Source organism: Babylonia areolata, chromosome 1 (assembly GCF_041734735.1).
Source record: "Babylonia areolata isolate BAREFJ2019XMU chromosome 1, ASM4173473v1, whole genome shotgun sequence".
NCBI lineage: Eukaryota > Metazoa > Mollusca > Gastropoda > Neogastropoda > Buccinidae > Babylonia > Babylonia areolata.
In genome coordinates, this window is record NC_134876.1 from 44,519,280 (window position 1) to 44,539,729 (window position 20,450).

A 20,450-nucleotide genomic window follows, 5' to 3' on the forward strand; every position below is an offset into this window, starting at 1 on the left:
ATGTACTATCCCCCCCCCCCCAGTATTCCTTGTGACTCCGGTACACTTGGTAATAAAAACATATTCTATTCTGTTCTACTACACGACATCACCTTGTTTCGCAGGTGAACGATGCCAGAACTGCCATGATCTGACCTGCTTCAATGGAGGGGTGTGCACCACGCATCAGCGCTGGTACAAGCGGTGCAAGTGTGCGGAGGGATACGACCCTGCCTCGGACTGTGCAGAGAGCTGCAAGGACTCCTGCACTCGCAATATGGGTCTGCGGAGACAGCACAGTAAGTGGCGGGTTTTGATGGATGGCGGTGTTGTCTGTGATATGTTTTGCTGTTTTGTTGGATGCCTGATGCAGTGTGTGTGTGTGTGTGTCTGTGTATCTATGAAAGAGAGAGTGTGTGTTTGTCTATGTCTGTATATACTTGTCCATGGATGAATACTCCCAGAGTACATTTGAGTTAGCCCTTGACAAGGAATAGTGACATGCGTGCAGCCGCAAGCATATTTTTTTCTTTTATGTATTTAATGTATCAATTTACTGGTAGGTATTTTGTATGGTTCATCATTGAGTAATGATTTAACTATTATTCTATGTATAATTTTACATAATATGTGTCTATTTACACCTCAAATGAGCATGTTGAAATCTTGAATAAATCATGATTTATGATGAGAGAGATCTGCTCCATCATAATTGAAATGTGTGTGTGGTTTTTTTTGTTTTTTTTTATAATCGGTGTAGAATGTTGACTGCATGTTTGAAACAGAAGCTAAAACTGATTTATTGTTGTTTTTAATTCTATTAGTTAAAAGTAAGATGTGTTAACTATTCAGTCTTTAAAAATCAACATTTCGGAAAGGCAGTGAACTTCATTTTATGTTTGATGTTTATTTGTGTACGTTAGAAATTATATGAGTGTGTTGAGTGCATGTTTGCACATACATGTATGTGAGAAAGAGTGAATGAGAGAGATCTGCTCCATCATAATTGAAACGTGTGTGTTTTTTTTGTGTTTTTTTTTTTTTTAAGCGCATAAAGCCCTTTGCTGTGCTAGAGGAATGCACTTTTGAAATATTGATAATAATCATTGTGCATTTCTACAGCACTTTGAAACATCTCAAAATGTTTTACAGTTACACATCAGTCAGACAAAACCCACACATGAACACACACACACACACACACACACACACACACACACACACATATGCAGTGAAGAAACATCTGCGGATTAAAAGAATGTCAAAGAATGGAACAAGAGTACCTCATGCATAGTATGCTAACTACTTGAAAGAAAATTACCACATATTTTGTTGTCATGGATGTGGGTGATTGACTGTTCATCAGTCTTAATGAACTAAAGCAGCTTCCAGATCTGCACATCCTCAACACTACTGCACAGAGTGCGACAGTGTCATGGTTGGATGGTCCATCAGAAATGCTCTCCTTTTTCCACACAGTTGACAGCAGCTTTGGCGGGTGTAACTGCGGCTGCCCCCCATCCTACACGGAGAAGGACTGCAACCTGCTGTGCAAGGGGTTCTGCAAGAACAGCGGAAGCTGCCACATCAGTGAGTAACTGAATCAACCTGTTCTGGAACTGCCAGATTGTTGTGGAAAAACATAAGAACAACAACATCGTATGGTAGATGTGTCAAAAACATTGTAAAGTATAGCAGATGTGTCATCAGACGATAAACATCAGATGTGTCATCTGACAATAAACATAAGCTTCAACTACTTTGTGTGATTTCTGTCACTAGACAATAAGCAGTAACATGAATTATATTGTGTGTGATGTGTGTCACCAGACGATAACCAGAAACCTGAATTACATTGTGTGGTATGTATGTCATCAGACGATAACCACAATCCTGAATTACATTATGTGGTATGTGTGTCACCAGACGATAACCAGAAACCTGAGTGCGCCTGCCCTCACCAGTTCTTCGAAGGGGAGAAGTGCGAAGTGTGCAAGTGTCAGCCAGGAGGGGAGTGTGTCCCCAATGACTCCAATGTAGTCACCAAGTGCAGGTCTGTACATGTCAGACACTCTGTGCCAATGCATTCATTCTATACTCTAACCAGTGTTTGATTTTTTTTTTAATGTCTGATCAATAGAAATGTACAACAACAAAAAATAATGTGCCAAAGTCAGTTGATTTTGTAAGCTATTCTCCAGCATGAAATTCTTTAGGTAACTATTCTCAGACATGACAAATGTGTTGTGGAAAAGGTGAAACCATATGTGTTGAACATGTTTAGTGACTGAGGGCTGGTTGCTTCATGAAAAATGTGTTAAATCAGTGGATTGGGTTAAGATGCAGAGGTAGATGTTGGGGTTTATCATCATGGCCATCAAAAAGACTGCCAGCAGTGTTCACAAGGGCATATTACAAAACAACCAAACAAAAAAAAGTTAAAAAAAAGAAAAACAAAAGATGCCCACTTCCCCCATTATGTAATGTCTTCAAAAACAAAGTGGATATATACATAGTTCCAAACACACAGGAATTTGATGGTCATTTGTTGCAAGTTTTCTGCAGTGTTACTGATACCCAGTTTTGACAGTTTTCTGAATAACTGGTTTGTCTGAAAATTTGTTTTAAATTTGTCACACCCCAACCAGTTTTGTTTTAAATTTGTTACACACTAACCAGTCATGGTGTTTCAGTTATGAATACGAAACAGTGAGTATTACAGCCATTTCTTCAGCTGATGCATTGTTGCAGGAAAATTGAATGCTGTGTTGTATGTGTTACAGCTGTTACAGCAACTACACAGGCGACATGTGTGAGACATTAATCGCCAGTGAGACTGCTCAGCAAGCAGGTCTGACAGTGACTCGTAAGTTTCCGATTCTCTTTGTTATTGAGTGTCTCTTTGTTATTTTGATTCTTTTTGTATATTTAGATAACAAAAGAAGAAAGACATACACACACTCCCATTGTGTATTTAAGGGTGAGAATCTGCTCGTCGGAACTGCTTTTGTTATACAGCAGGTGCAGAAGTTCTAACTTGAAGCATAATGTTTATCTTGTATTTCTGTTTTACATTTTGGTATTGTATTTCCTTGAAGATTTAAACTTTATCATTTTTACCTTGTCTTATAAGGTGTTCAGCCTTGTCTGGTCAACTGTTCCTTGAAGATTTCAGGAGTTAAAAATCACATGATTAAGATTGACTTGAGTTCATTAGAGATTGTGCAAAAGACACTCAAGTCAATCAACTTTAACCAAGAACAACTGCTACTTACTAAGAGGAGAGCTTTGGATGTGCTGAATTCTGTAAATGAAATTTTTGTTAGTATTTACAGTATACTGGCGTATGCAGTGTTGTATTTATCACAGACATGCATGTTAATGGCTTTTCTTAAAAAGTTGGTTGCAGTATTCTTTTCATAAAGTCTTATCCTTTATTACAGAAACAATGATTGTGACTGCTGTCATCACTTTTGTTATCATCATCCTGGCCGTCATTGGAGCCGTCTATTACTTCAGGCGCAAGAGACGGTAACAGTTCCTCTGTTCTTCTTTACACGCTTTGTACACTGCATAAAAAAAGACTTTTAAAATGGCAAAAGGGGGGATGAGAGTGTATGTGGCTGTGTTTGCTTGTGTTTTGTATTTTTGAGAAAGGAGCATTGAAATATATATGTTTGCCAGTGATTAATGCCTCAGAATCTCAAAGCAGTCACTATTGAAAGTTTATCTATTTAATTAACCCCTAGGCTGCCTGCATGACGAGATAACTCGTCATGGCAAGCATGTATGCTTCGCTGCCTGCATGACGAGATAACTCGTCATCGAAATATTCTGACTTTTCCCTGCTTTGCATTCAGTTCGTTGACAAAAATGCTGGTAGCTTTAGCTTGGGGAATCTTTCTGGATTCAATTCATAGCTAGAAACACCATCTGCGTCATAAGGCAGTCCTTTATTTGAACGTTTTGGTTGGGTTACTTGCCGCAGTCTTTGCCTGGCTCCTCTCCTCGCTCGCTCAACAAAATGTCGGACTGACTCCATGCTCAAGACATGCGCTCGTGGCGAACTAAATCAACCAAGATTACTTTCTTTAGCTAATGCTCAGAAAGAATTGGAGCATAAATTCGAAGGAGAAGACAGTGGTGAACACTTATAGGACGATTTCATAGAAAATAAAGGGAGCAATCAAGAGAGTGGCCAAGATACAACTATCAGTGAGTGATGCAGGCTGTTCAACTCTAGCAGACGAATTTTTAGCAGGGCACCGTATGAGCTATTTTCTTGGCACTCAGCCAACGCGGTCTGATGAAGTGACGGTGTGAGAGGGGTGAAGAGGAGGGGGGTGGAGACTGAGGGGGCGTGGCCTCACATCCATATTATCACTTGCAGAAGTCACAATGCATCTATTTCTTTTGTCAGTTTTTTTATATTGTGGTTGTTCCAGTATGATTTTGTGTGTGCAGATATCCATTTGTCCAGAAAATGATATTTTTGTGCAAATTACCAGACTAATGTTTGTAATGAACAAGTTGAAAATGTTACAAAAAACAAAACACTGATTTCAAAACAACAGCATGTCACTTAAAATGCATAAAATGGGAAAACATCATGTGTTTTGTATTCTTTATTCATTTCCCTTTCAGAAAATATATACTTTTATGGGTCTTTCTCCAATAACAAAGAGCACAGAATTTTTTGAAAATTTATACCCGTTTTTTGTGAAAAAACCCTGGCAAATAGATTTCACTTAAATCTTATTTTCCTGGCAGCGAAAGGGTTAATGAAAGTCACATATTTTTTGGGGTGGCTGAGACCAAATGTTTAAGAGTTCTCACATGCTTTGACTTTAAGTGTTTGAAGGCTGTAATCAGTATTAGTCTCTTTCAGTACAACACAACAAACCACACAACACAAGGAACACAAAGAGGCACAATACTGCAACACAACACAGCACAGCACAGCACAACACAGCACAGCACAGCACAACACAGCACAGCACAATACAACAACACAACACAACACAGCACACCACAGAACAACACAGCACAACACAGCACAGTACAGCACAGCACAGCACAGCACAGCACAGTACAGCACCAGCACAGCACAGCACAGCACAGCATAGCACAGCACAGCGCAACACAACACAGAACAGTACAGCACAGTACAGCACCAGCAAAGCACAGCACAGCACAGCGCAGTACAGTACAGTCTCAATGTGTGACTGCCACAGACAAGAGCAGTACCACCACAAGAGGATGCAGGATGGAGGGGAACTGAACGTCACCAACCCTGTCTACATGCGCAAAGACCCTGGTGATGACGATGACGATGACGATGAGGAGGAGCCACTTGGAGCTGGTCTCATCTACACCGGCAATGCGGTGAGTTGCTGACAGTGAATTGGTAACCACCTATTTATATATATGTATATGTATATATATTTGTATTTGTATTTCTTTTTATCACAATAGATTTCTGTGTGTAAAATTCGGGCTGCTCTCCCCAGGTAGAGCGTGTTGTTATAGTACAGCGCTACCCATTTTTTTGTATTTTTTCCTGCATGCAGTTTTATTTGTTTTTCCTATCGAAGTGGATTTTTTCTTCAGAATTTTGCCAGGAACAACCCTTTTGTTGCTGTGGGTTCTTTTACGTGCGCTAAGTGCATGCTGCACACGGAACCTCGGTTTATCGTCTCATCTGAATGACTAGCGCCCAGACCACCACTCAAAGTCTAGTGGAGGGGGAGAAAATATCGGCGGCTGAGCCGTGATTCGAACCAGTACGCTCAGATTCTCTCGCTTCCTAGGTGGACGCGCTACCTCTGGGCCATCACTCCATGTGTGTGTGTGTGTGTGTACATTGGTAACTACTTGTGACAGGTTTTGTGGTTGTTGATATAGTGACTGCATCGTGTTCCCAACCTGCATGGAAACGACAGGTGAATGGTCACTCGGTTCAGAAAGCAGTGACAGGGGATACGATAGAGCCTTTTCTGTGAGAAAAAATGTCCTGTGATCGTCTCTGGATTTGTTTGATGAGTTTATTCAGGCCCGATCACATTTTCGGTTTTGTGCGTGTGTCCCTGTAGCCCTTCCCCTGCAGTGTGCGTGGACGCATGTGTGCTTCCAGGATAAGTCTTCAGTCTCGCCTCAGGACCCTCTCCAGTTGAAGATGAAGTCTGCTTCACCTGCTCAATCGTTGTGCCAATAGAGATTTTGTGAATGAACATGTGCGTGTGTGTGTGTGTGTGTGTGTGTGTGTGTGTGTGTGAAAATTTTATGTTGCTATCAAAAATCTAGATATTCCAAAGGATTTTTTGTTTTGTTTTCTTCATGCTGTCAATGTATTTTTGGGGGTTTTTTTGTTTGTTTTTTGTTTGGTTTTTTTTTTGCTGCATTTCACCCCTTTCTCAGTATTATTTCCTGACAGGAATGTGATGGCGACATGCAGTAAACAGCTTAGGATGTCAAGAGTTAACCGTAAGGAAGTCCCACAAAAATTGTACTCTCATCTGAAAAGTTTATTTTATCTTGCAGTTCCAGGTTTGCATATGTGTGAACATGTTCACACAACAGGCATGCACATATATTTAACCCATGGCAACCACACTTGAATGCACATTCACACACAGACAGGCACTCACAGACAGACACATTGACATACATTCACATGCAGACATGCATACACACACACACACACGTGCATGTGCGCACCAAATGCAGACATGCACATAGACATGTGAAAGTTCTTACCTTCATTTGACAAAGAAGAACATAATTGTTAAAAAAAAGATAACTTGGTGTTTCTAGAGAGTATACTTAGTAAGTGTATGTGTGTGTTTGTCATCTTCTCATTGGTTTACTGTCTTTTCATCACATGGTGATTTAGACACGCACACATTCATTCATTTCAGCAAATACATACTTACTGATATGATGGACGTGGAGATTGGCTTAAGGATTGGACGTGGGTGTATTGAATGTATGTATGATACACTGGTACCTGTGCAACACTGCACTGATACCTGTGCGACACATGGATACCTGTGCAATAGACTGATACCTGTGCAATAGACTGATACCTGTGCAATAGACTGATACCTGTGCAAACTGTGTGGTGTGTGTGCAGTCGAGGGACTTTGCCAACCCCATGTACGACGTGTACAACACCAACACCAGCGAAAGCACACAGATGCTGCTGGGGGCCGGCAACCCCAACGAGGAGCGGGAACTGCTGGACAACAGCATGAGCGTGCGCTACTTTGGATCCAACGAGGGCTCGGACTTACAGAAGAACTCTGTGGCATAGTGTGTGCCCTGTGTGCTGCTGGGTGGGGGACAGAGGATTCCTTGAACCGTGCCATGTGCTGTGTTATGTGGCCAAACACACTGTGTGCTCAGACATGAACCTATTTACTGCTGAAATCATTCAGACTTTGTTTTCCTCCTCCAAGTTGGGTGACTTTGATTTTTGTAATCATGTGAAGTCTGTTTTGATTCAGACAGACTGTTTATCTTACTTGGAGTGTACAGACACTGTGAAAGATGGTTTTGTGTTCAAGACTCACTGCTACCACCACCACAGACTGTCGAACATTGGGGTGAGTGTGTGAGATGGATAGAACAGCACAGTCATTGGAGGGGCAATGTCTGGTCAGGTGTGAAGGGATCGTGGTTTGCCCTCCCTCCAGTCATTATCTGACACCCTGCAGACATGGGCTGTGTGGCTGTGTGGAGCTGGCGTTCACTAAAATAGTGGTTCATGTTCTCCATCTCTGGATGGTGAGTACCACAGTTGGTGAACTGAGACTGGACGTTTTTCCCATACAATGTCCCTGAAAGAAATAGCTGGAGGTGAGTTACTTTCAAAGCGTGGTCAACTGATAATTGCCGTAATGTTGTCAAGATAATTTTGACCGGTGTGAGAGTGAATGGAATTTCTTCTAATTGGACATTCGGTTTTCTTTCTTTCTTTTTTTTTTTTTTTTAATAATGAATAATGGCAGTTGCGTCAAGATGTATTGATTTCCATACTTAATGTTGATCTTTGTTCCATCTTTCTACTGTAGTGGTGTCAGTGACTAAGTAGAGGAAAGGAAAGGGGAAGGCTTGGGGGGTTGGTGGCCCCACTCTGGAGGGGCCATGCTGGCAAAGCACATCTGTGATCAAGTCAAGACGGGTTTCGTGCTGCAAAAAGCAGCAGAACGCAGTCAAGAACTGACTTGACGACGATAGGTTGTGACTCAAACATTTTCTACTGATTGGTTACAAAACTTGTTTTTTTCATAATAAATTTATTTACTACTTGTTTTACTTGTTAGAAACAAACCAACAAATAACTTACCTAAGTTTTTTTTTATATATGTTATATATGTTGCTTGCATTTTTTGGGGTAGTTTTATTTTGTGTGTGCATGAATGTGATTATTTAAGATTATCAAGAAAAGAAAAAAAAAAAGCATAAAAAGTATTAAATGTTCTCTTGGGTAAGACCAAAGTCAGAGTAGATTTGTAAACAATTACACATGTATGTCTTTGTGGCGAGAAATGAGTGATCTGTGTACAGCACAAGATAGAGCTATCTATGTTAACCTGTGTAAAAGATAATAATATATCAGACAAATTATATATGTATACAGGTTTCACCTAGTTTATGTATATATATATATATATAACAATCATACTTACTGTGCCCTGTTGGTGTGTATATATATACATCCTTTCTTTTCCCAAGTCAACATGTTACAACATTGACTGCTTTCTCTGTTGTTGTTGTTGTTGTTGTCCTAGAACAAATGAACACATCTCAGTTGCCATTGTATCCGGAGCATATCATTTTTCTGGTTTGGCTTATGATAATGTAGCTGAAATCATTCCTATTTTGTTATAATATTTCTGTACATACTTTTTATGCCTCTGATAGATGCTGCAAGTCATTGCTGTGATGGTAGGTGCATAAGAGGATTTTGTTTCTTGAGAGTTTCTTTCTGAAGAGAAAGAAGAAAACACACACACACACATTTCAACAATGAACAATCCTACTTGCAATTACAAGTTAAATTTTTGTTGTCAAACCACTGGAAGGTTTTATCTGTTTAATAGATAGGCAGCCTCTGCCAAATTAGTCTGCCCCTCGCTTTCTGTAACACTTAGTTGGTTGTCATTGAATGTTCATCTGTTGGGTAATACTAATAGGAAGGAGAGGTTTTCAAGTTTGCTACTGATGGACTCTTGATGTTGTAATCAGCCCACTGCCAGTCTCTGTCACATTCAGTACAACATTCCAGATAGAGGTAAATATTCACTAGTATCAAACGTGTGATATTTTGTGTACAAACTGTTTTAGTTTTCATGCATCTTTATGTCTGCATCATTTTCTGTGTCTGTGCTTGTTTTGATTTTGTTTTATCTGTAGAAGTGTTGCACATGACTTATGTTGAACATATGGATAAATGTATATTCAAAAAACAGGAAATTAATTTATAAAGAATAGAAGTGGGCTGTTAAAGCCAGAACCACACAGATGGGAAGGACTTGTAGTCCTCTCTACTTAAAGCATGGACAGTGGTTGTTTTTCTACCTTCAAGAGCTTTGGGTTCATGAGATAAGGAATTAAACCCCTCAGTCTGCTGTGGGTGATTCCACTCCCAGTTTATGTCACTACTGAGTGGAAAAACGCACCATGGACAGCTTATGTCAGTACACACAAGTTAAAAGTTTAGCATTCTGACTTGTGCTTTCTGATTCATGATGTAAGAATTGATTCATCCATGGACATTATTTACTAACCAGCAATTTTCTTTTAACGTGAATGAATGAACTGATTACTTGTTTGCTTTGGTGCTGACGCAAGCTAACAAAGAATGTATAATTTGCTGTGGTTTTTTTGTTGTTTCCCTAGTATCTTACAGTACCAAAATTAAATAGTTGTTTTGAGATTTTACATATTATCTCTCTGAAACACAAGGTTTCAGAATGGATGGAGGGGTTGGAATGAGACAAAAGGATTTTAAATGCAAGAAAAAGCAACAACAAAGAAAAAGCAAGCAATGATAGAAACAAAAGCTTTACTATGGTATGAGTGGTCTTAAGTTCCAAAGAATGCATTTTAGATTTGATTGATTTTGAGTACAGTAGTTGTGTTTTACCTGTTACCTAAAGGTGTAACTGTTTGCCCGGTCTTCATTGATCCAGTGTCCCCTCTGTGTTTCTCCTGTCTCCTTTGCAGTTTCTGTCCCAGTTTCTTCGTGACTGCTTCAGGTGTTGGTTGAATGTCCAGTCTTCATCTTGTTTACATGTATTGCATTTTCCATTACAATTTTTCTAGGGCTGGATATGAAAAGAGCAAACCAAAACAAAGGTATTGACAAAGGATCTGAAAATGCCAAAAGAATTCCAGTGACGCCAGAACAGTCTGGAGGAAAATGCTCACACCTAGTCAGGGAAAGTAGCACATCATTCAAAATATATTCTGTAGCTTCAGGGAAATGTTTTTGTTGTTGGCTGTGCTGCTGCAGCAGAGCCAGAAAGGACAAATCAAAAGTGGAAAGATGCCAGCAGCAGCTTGGCATGTACAGTGATTGTTTGCTGTGGAGGTTGTGGGTTCAGCAGAGATCGGTCTGTCAGAAATAAAATGAGAATGGAAATGAGATAGCATTGACAGGATCAAGATTTGACACCTGAACCGATTCCCATCAATGTGGATTTTTTTTTTTTCTTCAGTTTCACCCATACAACACAGTTTGCATTTGCCATAGAAAAGGGGGAAAAGGTGTGGTGGAAATAAGAGAAAGTGATACTGTGAGCATATTTGATACAGTGTCTTTATTTGAGCTTCTGTTGGGAGAATATGGGGGCAGGTGTCTTGTATATAAATTGTGATGTCAACGAGACCAGGATGGTCCAGATTCAAAAGATTTTTGTTTATCTTGTGGTTCGGCTTTGGATGTTGTTGCACAGATCTAAGAGAGTTTGATTCCAGTTTGAAAAGTTTGGTACGGTCATGAAGTGTTTGGTTGAACAGGTATGACGACAGCTCTGGTTCACAGTATATATATTTGTTAGTTTATTGTTAAACCCACCGTGCACTTTCTTCCATGTCTTCCCGAGATATCTGACCAAAGATGTGAATCACTGTGATGCATCTCTAACTGTAATTATTTCTTGCTTCTTGTTTTGTTTTTTTCCCTTCTTCCCACACATGTCAGGTGTGAGGGACGTGTTATATCCCCCCCTTCACAGCTTTAAGTCTCACTCATCACCGCTGTCTGCTACACAGAACCAAGGAAGGATAACTGGAGGGGGTGGGGGGGATCTGTGAAGGAGAGATGTGTGACATATCTTGGAAAGTTTTGCTTCTTCTGCGTGTTGATTTGGGAGTCCTGCACTTTGTGGTTTGTTGGTCTTCCTGTGTCATGCTTTCCTTCTGTGGAAGGGGTGGGGAGGGGGGTGAACGTTGCTGACAAAACTGTACAGGAATTGTTGTTGCATCAGAAGCAGAAGTATGATGGTTATTTTCTCATGATGTGGTGCATTCTTTGTGAATGATGAATGAGCTTCAGTATTTGTATACATATATGTTGTTTTGGGGATTTTTTTGTTTTTTTTTGTCTCGTTTTTGGTGTTTTTTTTTTCCTTTTTTTTGTTTTGTTTTTTCAGAATGATGGAGGATGCTTTTATTTAAGTCCCAACAGGGTTTTCATGTTGTTGGTTTTGGGGGTTGGGATTAGGTTGGTTTTTTTTAGTAGTTGTTGTTTTGTTTTCATTTTGTTCTTGTTACATGGACCCTCCCATTTTCCTCATCTGCCAGCTGGCATTCACACCTGCACGAAACACTCCTGTGTGCACATATACCTGCCTCATACTGTTTGAAGTTGCTTCTTTTCTGTTTGTGTTGCATTTTTTTTATAATTTTTTTTTTTTAATTAAGGGGATGACTAGACATATTTTTAAGGCTAAATCATGAATATTCTGCTTGAGGTGGAAAATAATTGGTGTAAGATCCGAGGTACCTTAAGATAATGAGTAGACAACGTTTCGAGTCGTAGACTCTTTCTCAATATTGTCTCCCCATTATTTTGAGGCACCTTTGATCTTGCACCAAATATTTTTCGATTCGTTTACCTAGGTCTGGCAGCCACCATTTTTTCATTCTGCTTGAGACATGGCTTGATGTATGATACTGCTTTACCAATGGCTAAGTACCGCTGCTGATTTTTTCAGTATTTTTCTTTTCTTTTTTTTTATATTGTTGACTGCTGCTTTACCTCTGTGTGACATTGGTTACAGTTGGCATTTTTCTGTAGCAGGTATCTGGTTTAGTAATTGCATTTTAAATTTATAAGAATGGACTGAGCCAGTAGTGCATGCCATTGTGCTTAGATAGACAGGACATGAGTGTGTGAGCCTGTGTGTTTTGGGAGCTAAAGTCAAGATGTATGGGTGGATGTTAACAAGCACAGTGATGTCATTGAAACAGTTATATAAAGCACAGGTCAAATGGTAAAATCATCATGCAAAATAGGATTTTTTGTTATCAGATTTTTTTTACATCTGAGTCTGTGTATGATTTTCTGCTTCCAGTACTGTAATAGAAATCTTAGGTTAGATGAGGGATTCTAGTACAATGGAAACATAGCCAGAAATATATATTAGAATTTGGATGCAGAGTGGCAAGGATTCAGAAAGATAAAGCAGAGGAAGAAACAGGGAAACATATGTTATAAACATTCTGTAGCATTCTTCTTGGATTTGCTCCAAGTGCTAACATTCTTTAAGACTGCTTTATCAGTACAATTCAGTGTTAAAATGTTACATCAGAAATATAGTACCAGATTAAGATGTATCCACTTGTGTATTTTTGTATATGATACACACAAATTCTTTTGTCTCACATGTTTAAGTGCATCTGAATTGTCTTGCAGTGTACCAAACCAGTTCAGCTCCATTTGATGTTACAAAAAGATGTCTGCTGTATGCATGTTGCACAGAGGTTTAGCTGCCTAGCTGGATGTCAAACATAGCTCAGTTGTTTCATCATTTCATGCAAATTCTGCTTGCGGCATTTCGCACACTTCAACGATTGCTGGTCCTCTGATCTGATAAATGTTCCCACAACCCTCCCCCACCCTCCAAAAATGTTCCCACAGAAACAGCGCACATTGTTTGATCTTCCCTTTGTTTCAAAACATCGTGTTCATAAGTCAGTTGATGTGAGTGATGTTGACAAATCCATGTTTCTTGCGTATTGTGGCGATGTTTGTAGGTGTTTGTTCTGTCGTTTTGTAACGAGGAAGTATTCTGCATTTTGACTTGTGGTATCGTTTGTGCTGGTTGTTAAATGTAAAACCCCTGGAGTTTGCATCTTCAGTGAATATATATACATATATATATTCAAGTTGTAAATCATTGCCCACTATCTCTCTTCCAGGTACCTGTTCACACTTATGTTTCAATGTTGAGTGAGATGATGGAGGAGGCAGACTTTCCCTGTACAGATAGAGAGAGAGACGGGCAGCAGCACAATGATGCTGCATTGCCAGTGACTGTTGATTGACATGGAATTACCAAATACTTTCCTGTTCTTTTTTCATTCCAATTCTGTCCCCTTGTTCTCTGCAATACCTGTGAACAGTATCAGCAGTATTCTGTCCCCTTAGATTTACACAGTCCAATCCAAACTCACCTCCTGTTGGTGGTTAAACCTCCAGCACGAGGAGGAGCATCAATCACTTTGCTTTCCATTCATGTCATCTCTGCCAGACTGCGCTCTTGGTTTTTTGTACCAGATCTTGCGTACTTTTGAGGTTGTAGATAACCAGATTTAGCATTCCATTTTTTTTTTTTTGGTCTTTGCCTGCCTGTAAGGCAAAAAGAGATAAGGAATGTTGTTGATGATCATGTTTTCTTAAAAGCTTTTTGCATCGTCTTCCATGTTTAACTTGCCTTAATTGATCTTTTATTTGCCAGTCCTCATTTACCTTCTGTTGTTTTACATGGGTTTGATTTTATATCTTCTGCTTCTTTTTATTCAGCCCTGTAGATAAGATGTTTGCAAGCATTCACTTTTTCCATGAAAACATACATCAAGTCATAGTATTGATTACGAGACAATGTCACTGATAGGTGTTTTAGTAATCAAAGCAGTAGTTGTAAAGTCATACAGCATAAACTTTTTTTTTTTTTGTCTAGTCTTTCAAGGGAAGATGATAATTGTAATGAAGATTCTCTTGGGGGAATAAAGAGAAGAAGGATCAAATAAGGTCCGAATGAACCTTCCCCCCCCTTGATTTTTAACTAGTGCTATGTGAGGATTACACTTTAAATGGTCATGTTATAAACAATTTCTGTATCTTTAATTTGAAGAAAGTTTGTGCACAAGATTTCAATGCAACAAAAACTTTTTTTTTTTTAGTTTGTTAATGTTTCTTGGTCATTGATAGGATGGTTTTAAGAAGTTATTGTAAGTGAGTTCTTTCAACTGAAAATGTCAAAAATTTATTTAATTTATTTTTCAGAGAAATTTTCATTCAGTACCTATCTATCTATACATCTTTAATTTTTCACATTTCTAAATTGTCTGATTTGATTATTGAGGCTGATTGAGCCCTCAATGTTAACAGTGTCAAGAAAAAAAAGTCTCAATCAAATTTTGACCCTTGGGAGATAAAAATGATTTCAGATTATTGTGAGATTTCTTTTTCTCTGTTTGGTCCTCCAACTGCTTACTTTGGATCAAAGCAAAATCACACAGGAATAAGTTATCAGAAAGTGTTGGACATAAATAGGAGTGCTGATCTTCCAGTGTTGATTTCTTTCTTTTTTTTATCTGACAGGTTTAATAAGAGCAATGTGAACAGGTTCCTCTGTTCCTACAGATATACAAAGTCAGTACAGTATTTATGTATCTTCTTCCTTTTTTTTTTCTTGGTAAAATGAAGTTTGTCTACTTTACTTTCTTTATTTTCATTTTGTTTTATGGATTCCACTTGTTATAACGACTGTTGCATTTTACAAAGTGTCCCAAGACATTGTCCTTGCAACAGATTTTATGGAATAATAATAATATTAACAAGTATTAGTTGCGAAAAAAAATTGTCCCACATCATTACAACAATACAGCAACCGAACTGCATAGATCTTTCAGTGTCACTGTTAGGTTTTCATGTGTTTGTGTTGGGACGGATGGATTTGATGCTTTCAGGTAGATAGAACACCTTGATGATCGGTGCTACTTGATTGTCAGTGACTGTGGCGTGGAAAGTTTGCATTGTCTTTTGTTCTGTTCCCCAACCCCACTCCCTCCCATACCCCCCCCCCCCCTTTTTTTTTGGTTTGTTTTATTTTTTTTTAGAAACCAGACAGCTGACAATAAAGGTTCATTCTTCATGTGCATCACTTATGAGATTGTTCTTGGTGGAGCACGGAGAGCTTGTTCTTGGTGGAACAAGGAGAGATTGATAGTGTCTGTATTCTTTGTGTGCGCACACACGCATGCGAGTGTGTGTGTGAACGTAATGTTTAGGTTGTGAAGTCTGGCATGTTGTTGTTATTCTTGTTATGCTGGAAATGTCAGATTTTTGTTTTGTCACACAGACTTGCTGCCTCCACAGGCACACACAAACTGATCATTATTCTACACTGTTTTCATAGCGGCTGAAAAACGGTTTAACTCATGACCTAACACTGTACCACGAAGTTACTCTACATTCAAGGGTTTTTCAATACACCATGAGATGATCGGTGGTAGGACAATTTTCAAATCATGACAGCACAAATAGCAGTCTGTTCCGTCACACCTGTCCTGGAAGACAGCACATCTGTTCCGTCACACCTGTCCTGGAAGACAGCACATCTGTTTGTTCCGTCACACCTGTCCTGGAAGACAGCACATCTGTTTGTTCCGTCACACCTGTCCTGGAAGACAGCACATCTGTTTGTTCCGTCACACCTGTCCTGGAAGACAGCACATCTGTTCCGTCACACCTGTCCTGGAAGACAGCACATCTGTTTGTTCCGTCACACCTGTCCTGGAAGACAGCACATCTGTTTGTTCCGTCACACCTGTCCTGGAAGACAGCACATCTGTTTGTTCCGTCACGCCTGTCCTGGAAGACAGCACATCACCGTAGTGGCTGTCAGCATGACTGACATCAAATTCCTGTAAACGTCCAGGGAGGAATTAAAGAACTAAACACACACAAAAAACCAACTTCCACAGCACGCTCCTAGTATTTCTTAGAGCTTTGTGCACTTATCAAGGAATGTTATAATGCAAAGAAATGTGGCAGTAAATCCACTCCTACACTCTTGCACATCACATACATGGGAACACACACACACATAATCACACACACAAGCACACACACACACATGCACACACACACACACAAGCACACACACACAAGCACACACACACAAGCACACACACACACACACACACACGGCATACATGCACCAACCAACAGTCACGTATATAAATATACACACATCCAGACATAAAAATTATGTACACTTACATACACATGTACACACGTCTGTACACATACATGTGCTGCAGGAATATATTCAGCCACACAATTTTACACAACATATCATGGAAATAGTTCACAAGCAGTACACATGGCCAGCCGGTTGCGGGAAGTTTGAGCAGTTGGGCAAGTGGCGATGAACAGGCACTGGTTTTGAAAGCTGTTTTCATGGTTGAAGAGGACTGGCATGATGGGCTTACCACGAGAATTAATTCCAGACTGAATGAAGAAGCTGTGTAAAAGACTATTTGGACGAGAGGGAGATACGGTGAATGTGAGGACTAGGAAGCACTTGGAATAGAGGCTTTTTTTTTGTTTGTTTAGCAGACCCATTGTCTACGCCGTTTCAGTGGCATTCAGTGGTTAAGACGCTTATCTGCCAACACAGTGTCCGTGAGGGTCTGGGTTCGAATCCCGGTCTCGCCTTCTCTCCGGTTCTACTGGAAAATTGGAAAATTGAAACTGAGCATCCAGTCCTTCGGATGAGACGATAAACCATGGTCCTGTGTACAGCACGCACTTTGCGCACTGAAAAAGAACCCATGGCAACAAAATTGTTGTCCTCTCGCAAAATTCTGTTGACAAAAAATCCACACTAATAGGTTGATAGGCATCCTTCAGTCTCGGAAGACTATGAAGTTGCGCTCTAGGTGTTTATTCCAGAACGCAAAGCCTGGGTATGTAAGTATGGAGGGCAAGCTGTTACCCATGCAGCAGACCGCACCCCCCCCCCCACCCCCCCTCTCCACGTCGCTGGAATGGTCCACGAATTTATATGTATGCATGCACTCAAGGCTTGACTGAGCGTGTTGGGATACGCTGCTGGCCAGGCGTCTGCCAAGCGGATGTGGTGTAGCATGAAAGGACTTTGTCCGAACACCGTGACACCTCCTTGAGAAACTGAACTGAAACTGAGTGGCAATAACTCCCCTAAACTGCTCTGCCAGGTCCCACACACACACAGCCACACCATTCAGACTCATCTGCCACAACCCCTGTACCAGACATCCACTGGGAGCTGTCATGCTTGAGGCCACACATAAAAGGAAGCCCTGCACTGTTGCTCACCTTGACTCAGCAGACACCGGGCATCACCTTCGTAGCACCAGCTTAGTGGAAGGGATAAGCGCTTGTCCAAGCGGAATAGGCACTTGTCCAAGCAGAGCAGGCACTTGTCCAGCACTTGTCCAAGCGGAATAGACACGTGTCCAAGCGGAATAGACACTTGTCCAGCACTTGTTCAAGCGGAATAGGCACTTGTTCAAGCAGAATAGGCACTTGTCCAGCACTTGTCCAAGCGGAATAGACACGTGTCCAAGCGGAATAGACACTTGTCCAGCACTTGTCCAAGGAGAACAGGCACTTGTCCAGCACTTGTCCAAGCGGAATAGACACTTGTCCAGCACTTGTCCAAGCGGAATAGACACTTGTCCAGCTCTTGTCCAAGCAGAGCAGGCACTTGTCCAGCACTTGTCCAAGCGGAATAGACACTTGTACAGCACTTGTTCAAGCGGAATAGGCACTTGTTCAAGTAGAGTAGGCACTTGTCCAAGCGGAATAGACACTTGTCCAGCACTTGTCCAAGCGGAATAGACACTTGCCCAGCACTTGTCCAAGCGGAATAGACACTTTCCCAGCACTTGTCCAAGCAGAGCAGGCACTTGTCCAAGCAGAGCAGGCACTTGTCCAGCACTTGTTCAAGCAGAACAGGCACTTGTCCAGCACCTGTCCAAGCGGAATAGACACTTGTCCAGCACTTGTCCAAGCGGAATAGACACTTGCCCAGCACTTGTCCAAGCAGAGCAGGCACTTGTCCAGCACTTGTTCAAGCAGAATAGGCACTTGTCCAGCACTTGTTCAAGCAGAATAGGCACTTGTCCAGCACTTGTTCAAGCAGAACAGGCACTTGTCCAGCACTTGTTCAAGTAGAGTAGGCACTTGTCCAAGCGGAATAGACACTTGTCCAGCACTTGTCCAAGCAGAATAGGCACTTGTCCAGCACTTGTTCAAGCAGAACAGGCACTTGTCCAGCACTTGTTCAAGTAGAGTATGCACTTGTCCAAGCGGAATAGACACTTGTCCAGCACTTGTTCAAGCAGAACAGGCACTTGTCCAGCACTTGTTCAAGTAGAGTAGGCACTTGTCCAAGCGGAATAGACACTTGTCCGGCACTTGTCCAAGCGGAATAGACACTTGTCCAGCACTTGTCCAAGCAGAATAGGCACTTGTCCAGCACTTGTTCAAGTAGAGTAGGCACTTGTCCAAGCGGAATAGACACTTGTCCAGCACTTGTCCAAGCGGAATAGACACTTGCCCAGCACTTGTCCAAGCAGAGCAGGCACTTGTCCAGCACTTGTCCAAGCAGAATAGGCACTTGTCCAGCACTTGTCCAAGCAGAATAGGCACTTGTCCAGCACTTGACCAAGCGGAATAGACACTTGTCCAGCACTTGTTCAAGCAGAACAGGCACTTGTCCAAGCGGAATAGACACTTGTCCAGCACTTTCCAAGCAGAATAGGCACTTGTCCAAGGAATGGGCAATTGTTCAAGAAGAAGGGATATATAAGCATTTGTCCAAGAGGCAGGGACAGGCACATGTGTGGCAAGAGGAAGTACAGGAGCAGTCAAGGACTCCCAGCCCGCCATGCGGTGGACGTCTTGGTGGATCTGTTACACTTGACTCCCGGGTGAGGCAGCCGACTGCTTGTCAACTGGAAAGAAGGGTGAGGTTCTGAGGATGATGATGATGATGATGATTATGATTATTATTAGTATTATTATCATTATCATCATCATCATCATCATCATAAAACTGTACAGGAGAATTTGAGCAGGGGCTTAACACTGAAGCCTCAACCAAGCAATATATTCTGCTATAGTGCACACACACACACACACACACACACACACGTGTGCGCACACGCACACGCACACACGCAAGCACGCACGCGCAAAATACACACACACATGGATAAATATGATTATGTGTGTGAGTTAATCAAATGATTTAAATGTATCCAGACCAATGACCAAACCCTACAACCACCTACAGAAGCAAAATTTGTACAAATAAAAATAACATTTCTCTCACATGCCCTCCATTCTGCACCTTCCACACGCTCCACCTCACGCCACCAGTTAAAAGCTGGGGTTAACCCCTTCACTGCTGAACCTCACGCCACCAGTTAAAAGCTGGGGTTAACCCCTTCACTGCTGAACCCCACGCCACCAGTTAAAAGCTGGGGTTAACCCCTTCACTGCTGAACCTCACGCCACCAGTTAAAAGCTGGGGTTAACCCCTTCACTGCTGAACCTCACGCCACCAGTTAAAAGCTGGGGTTAACCCCTTCACTGCTGAACCTCACGCCACCAGTTAAAAGCTGGGGTTAACCCCTTCACTGCTGAACCTCACGCCACCAGTTAAAAGCTGGGGTTAACCCCTTCACTGCTGAACCTCACGCCACCAGTTAAAAGCTGGGGTTAACCCCTTCACTGCTGAACCTCACGCCACCAGTTAAAAGCTGGGGTTAACCCCTTCACTGCTGAACCTTAATGAATTAAGATCAGAGTGGTTAAAGTCTGAAGCGCAGTAGTGTGGTGTCCTTGGCTTTGCTCAAAAAAAAAGAAAAAAAAAAAGCACAGTCCCTATTAGGATGAAGCTCAAAATACAGATCGAGTGATGATCGACTGACATCCTGAACTGTAAAACTCTGTTTTACTTCACTGCGAATGCGAATGCGAATGCGAATGTTTTATTCATAATAGGCCATAGCCCCTCATGAAGGGGGTGGTGTGAAAACATTGAATCAATCGTACATCACATTTAACACTGAATTCAACAAACAGAATTACAATACGCGTTACTCACCACAGATAGAACGAATTTGAAACGCCTTATACAAATATATTGCAAAATGTTTGACAACATTCTCATTCACAG

General features: G+C 41.1%; 1 protein-coding gene across 1 annotated transcript in view; it reads left to right on the plus strand.

Annotated features, from left to right (window-relative positions):
- The window catches only part of LOC143283299 (prolow-density lipoprotein receptor-related protein 1-like), a 264,347-nt gene extending 248,970 nt beyond the window's left edge, over positions 1-15,377 (plus strand). The window contains exons 85-91 of the mRNA XM_076589486.1: positions 105-278; positions 1,459-1,569; positions 1,906-2,032; positions 2,763-2,845; positions 3,423-3,510; positions 5,214-5,364; positions 7,112-15,377. Coding sequence (XP_076445601.1) covers positions 105-278; positions 1,459-1,569; positions 1,906-2,032; positions 2,763-2,845; positions 3,423-3,510; positions 5,214-5,364; positions 7,112-7,291 — 914 coding nt within the window. The 3' untranslated portion in view covers positions 7,292-15,377. The remainder of the gene's footprint in view (positions 1-104; positions 279-1,458; positions 1,570-1,905; positions 2,033-2,762; positions 2,846-3,422; positions 3,511-5,213; positions 5,365-7,111) is intronic.
- The last annotated feature ends 5,073 nt before the right edge of the window (positions 15,378-20,450 follow it).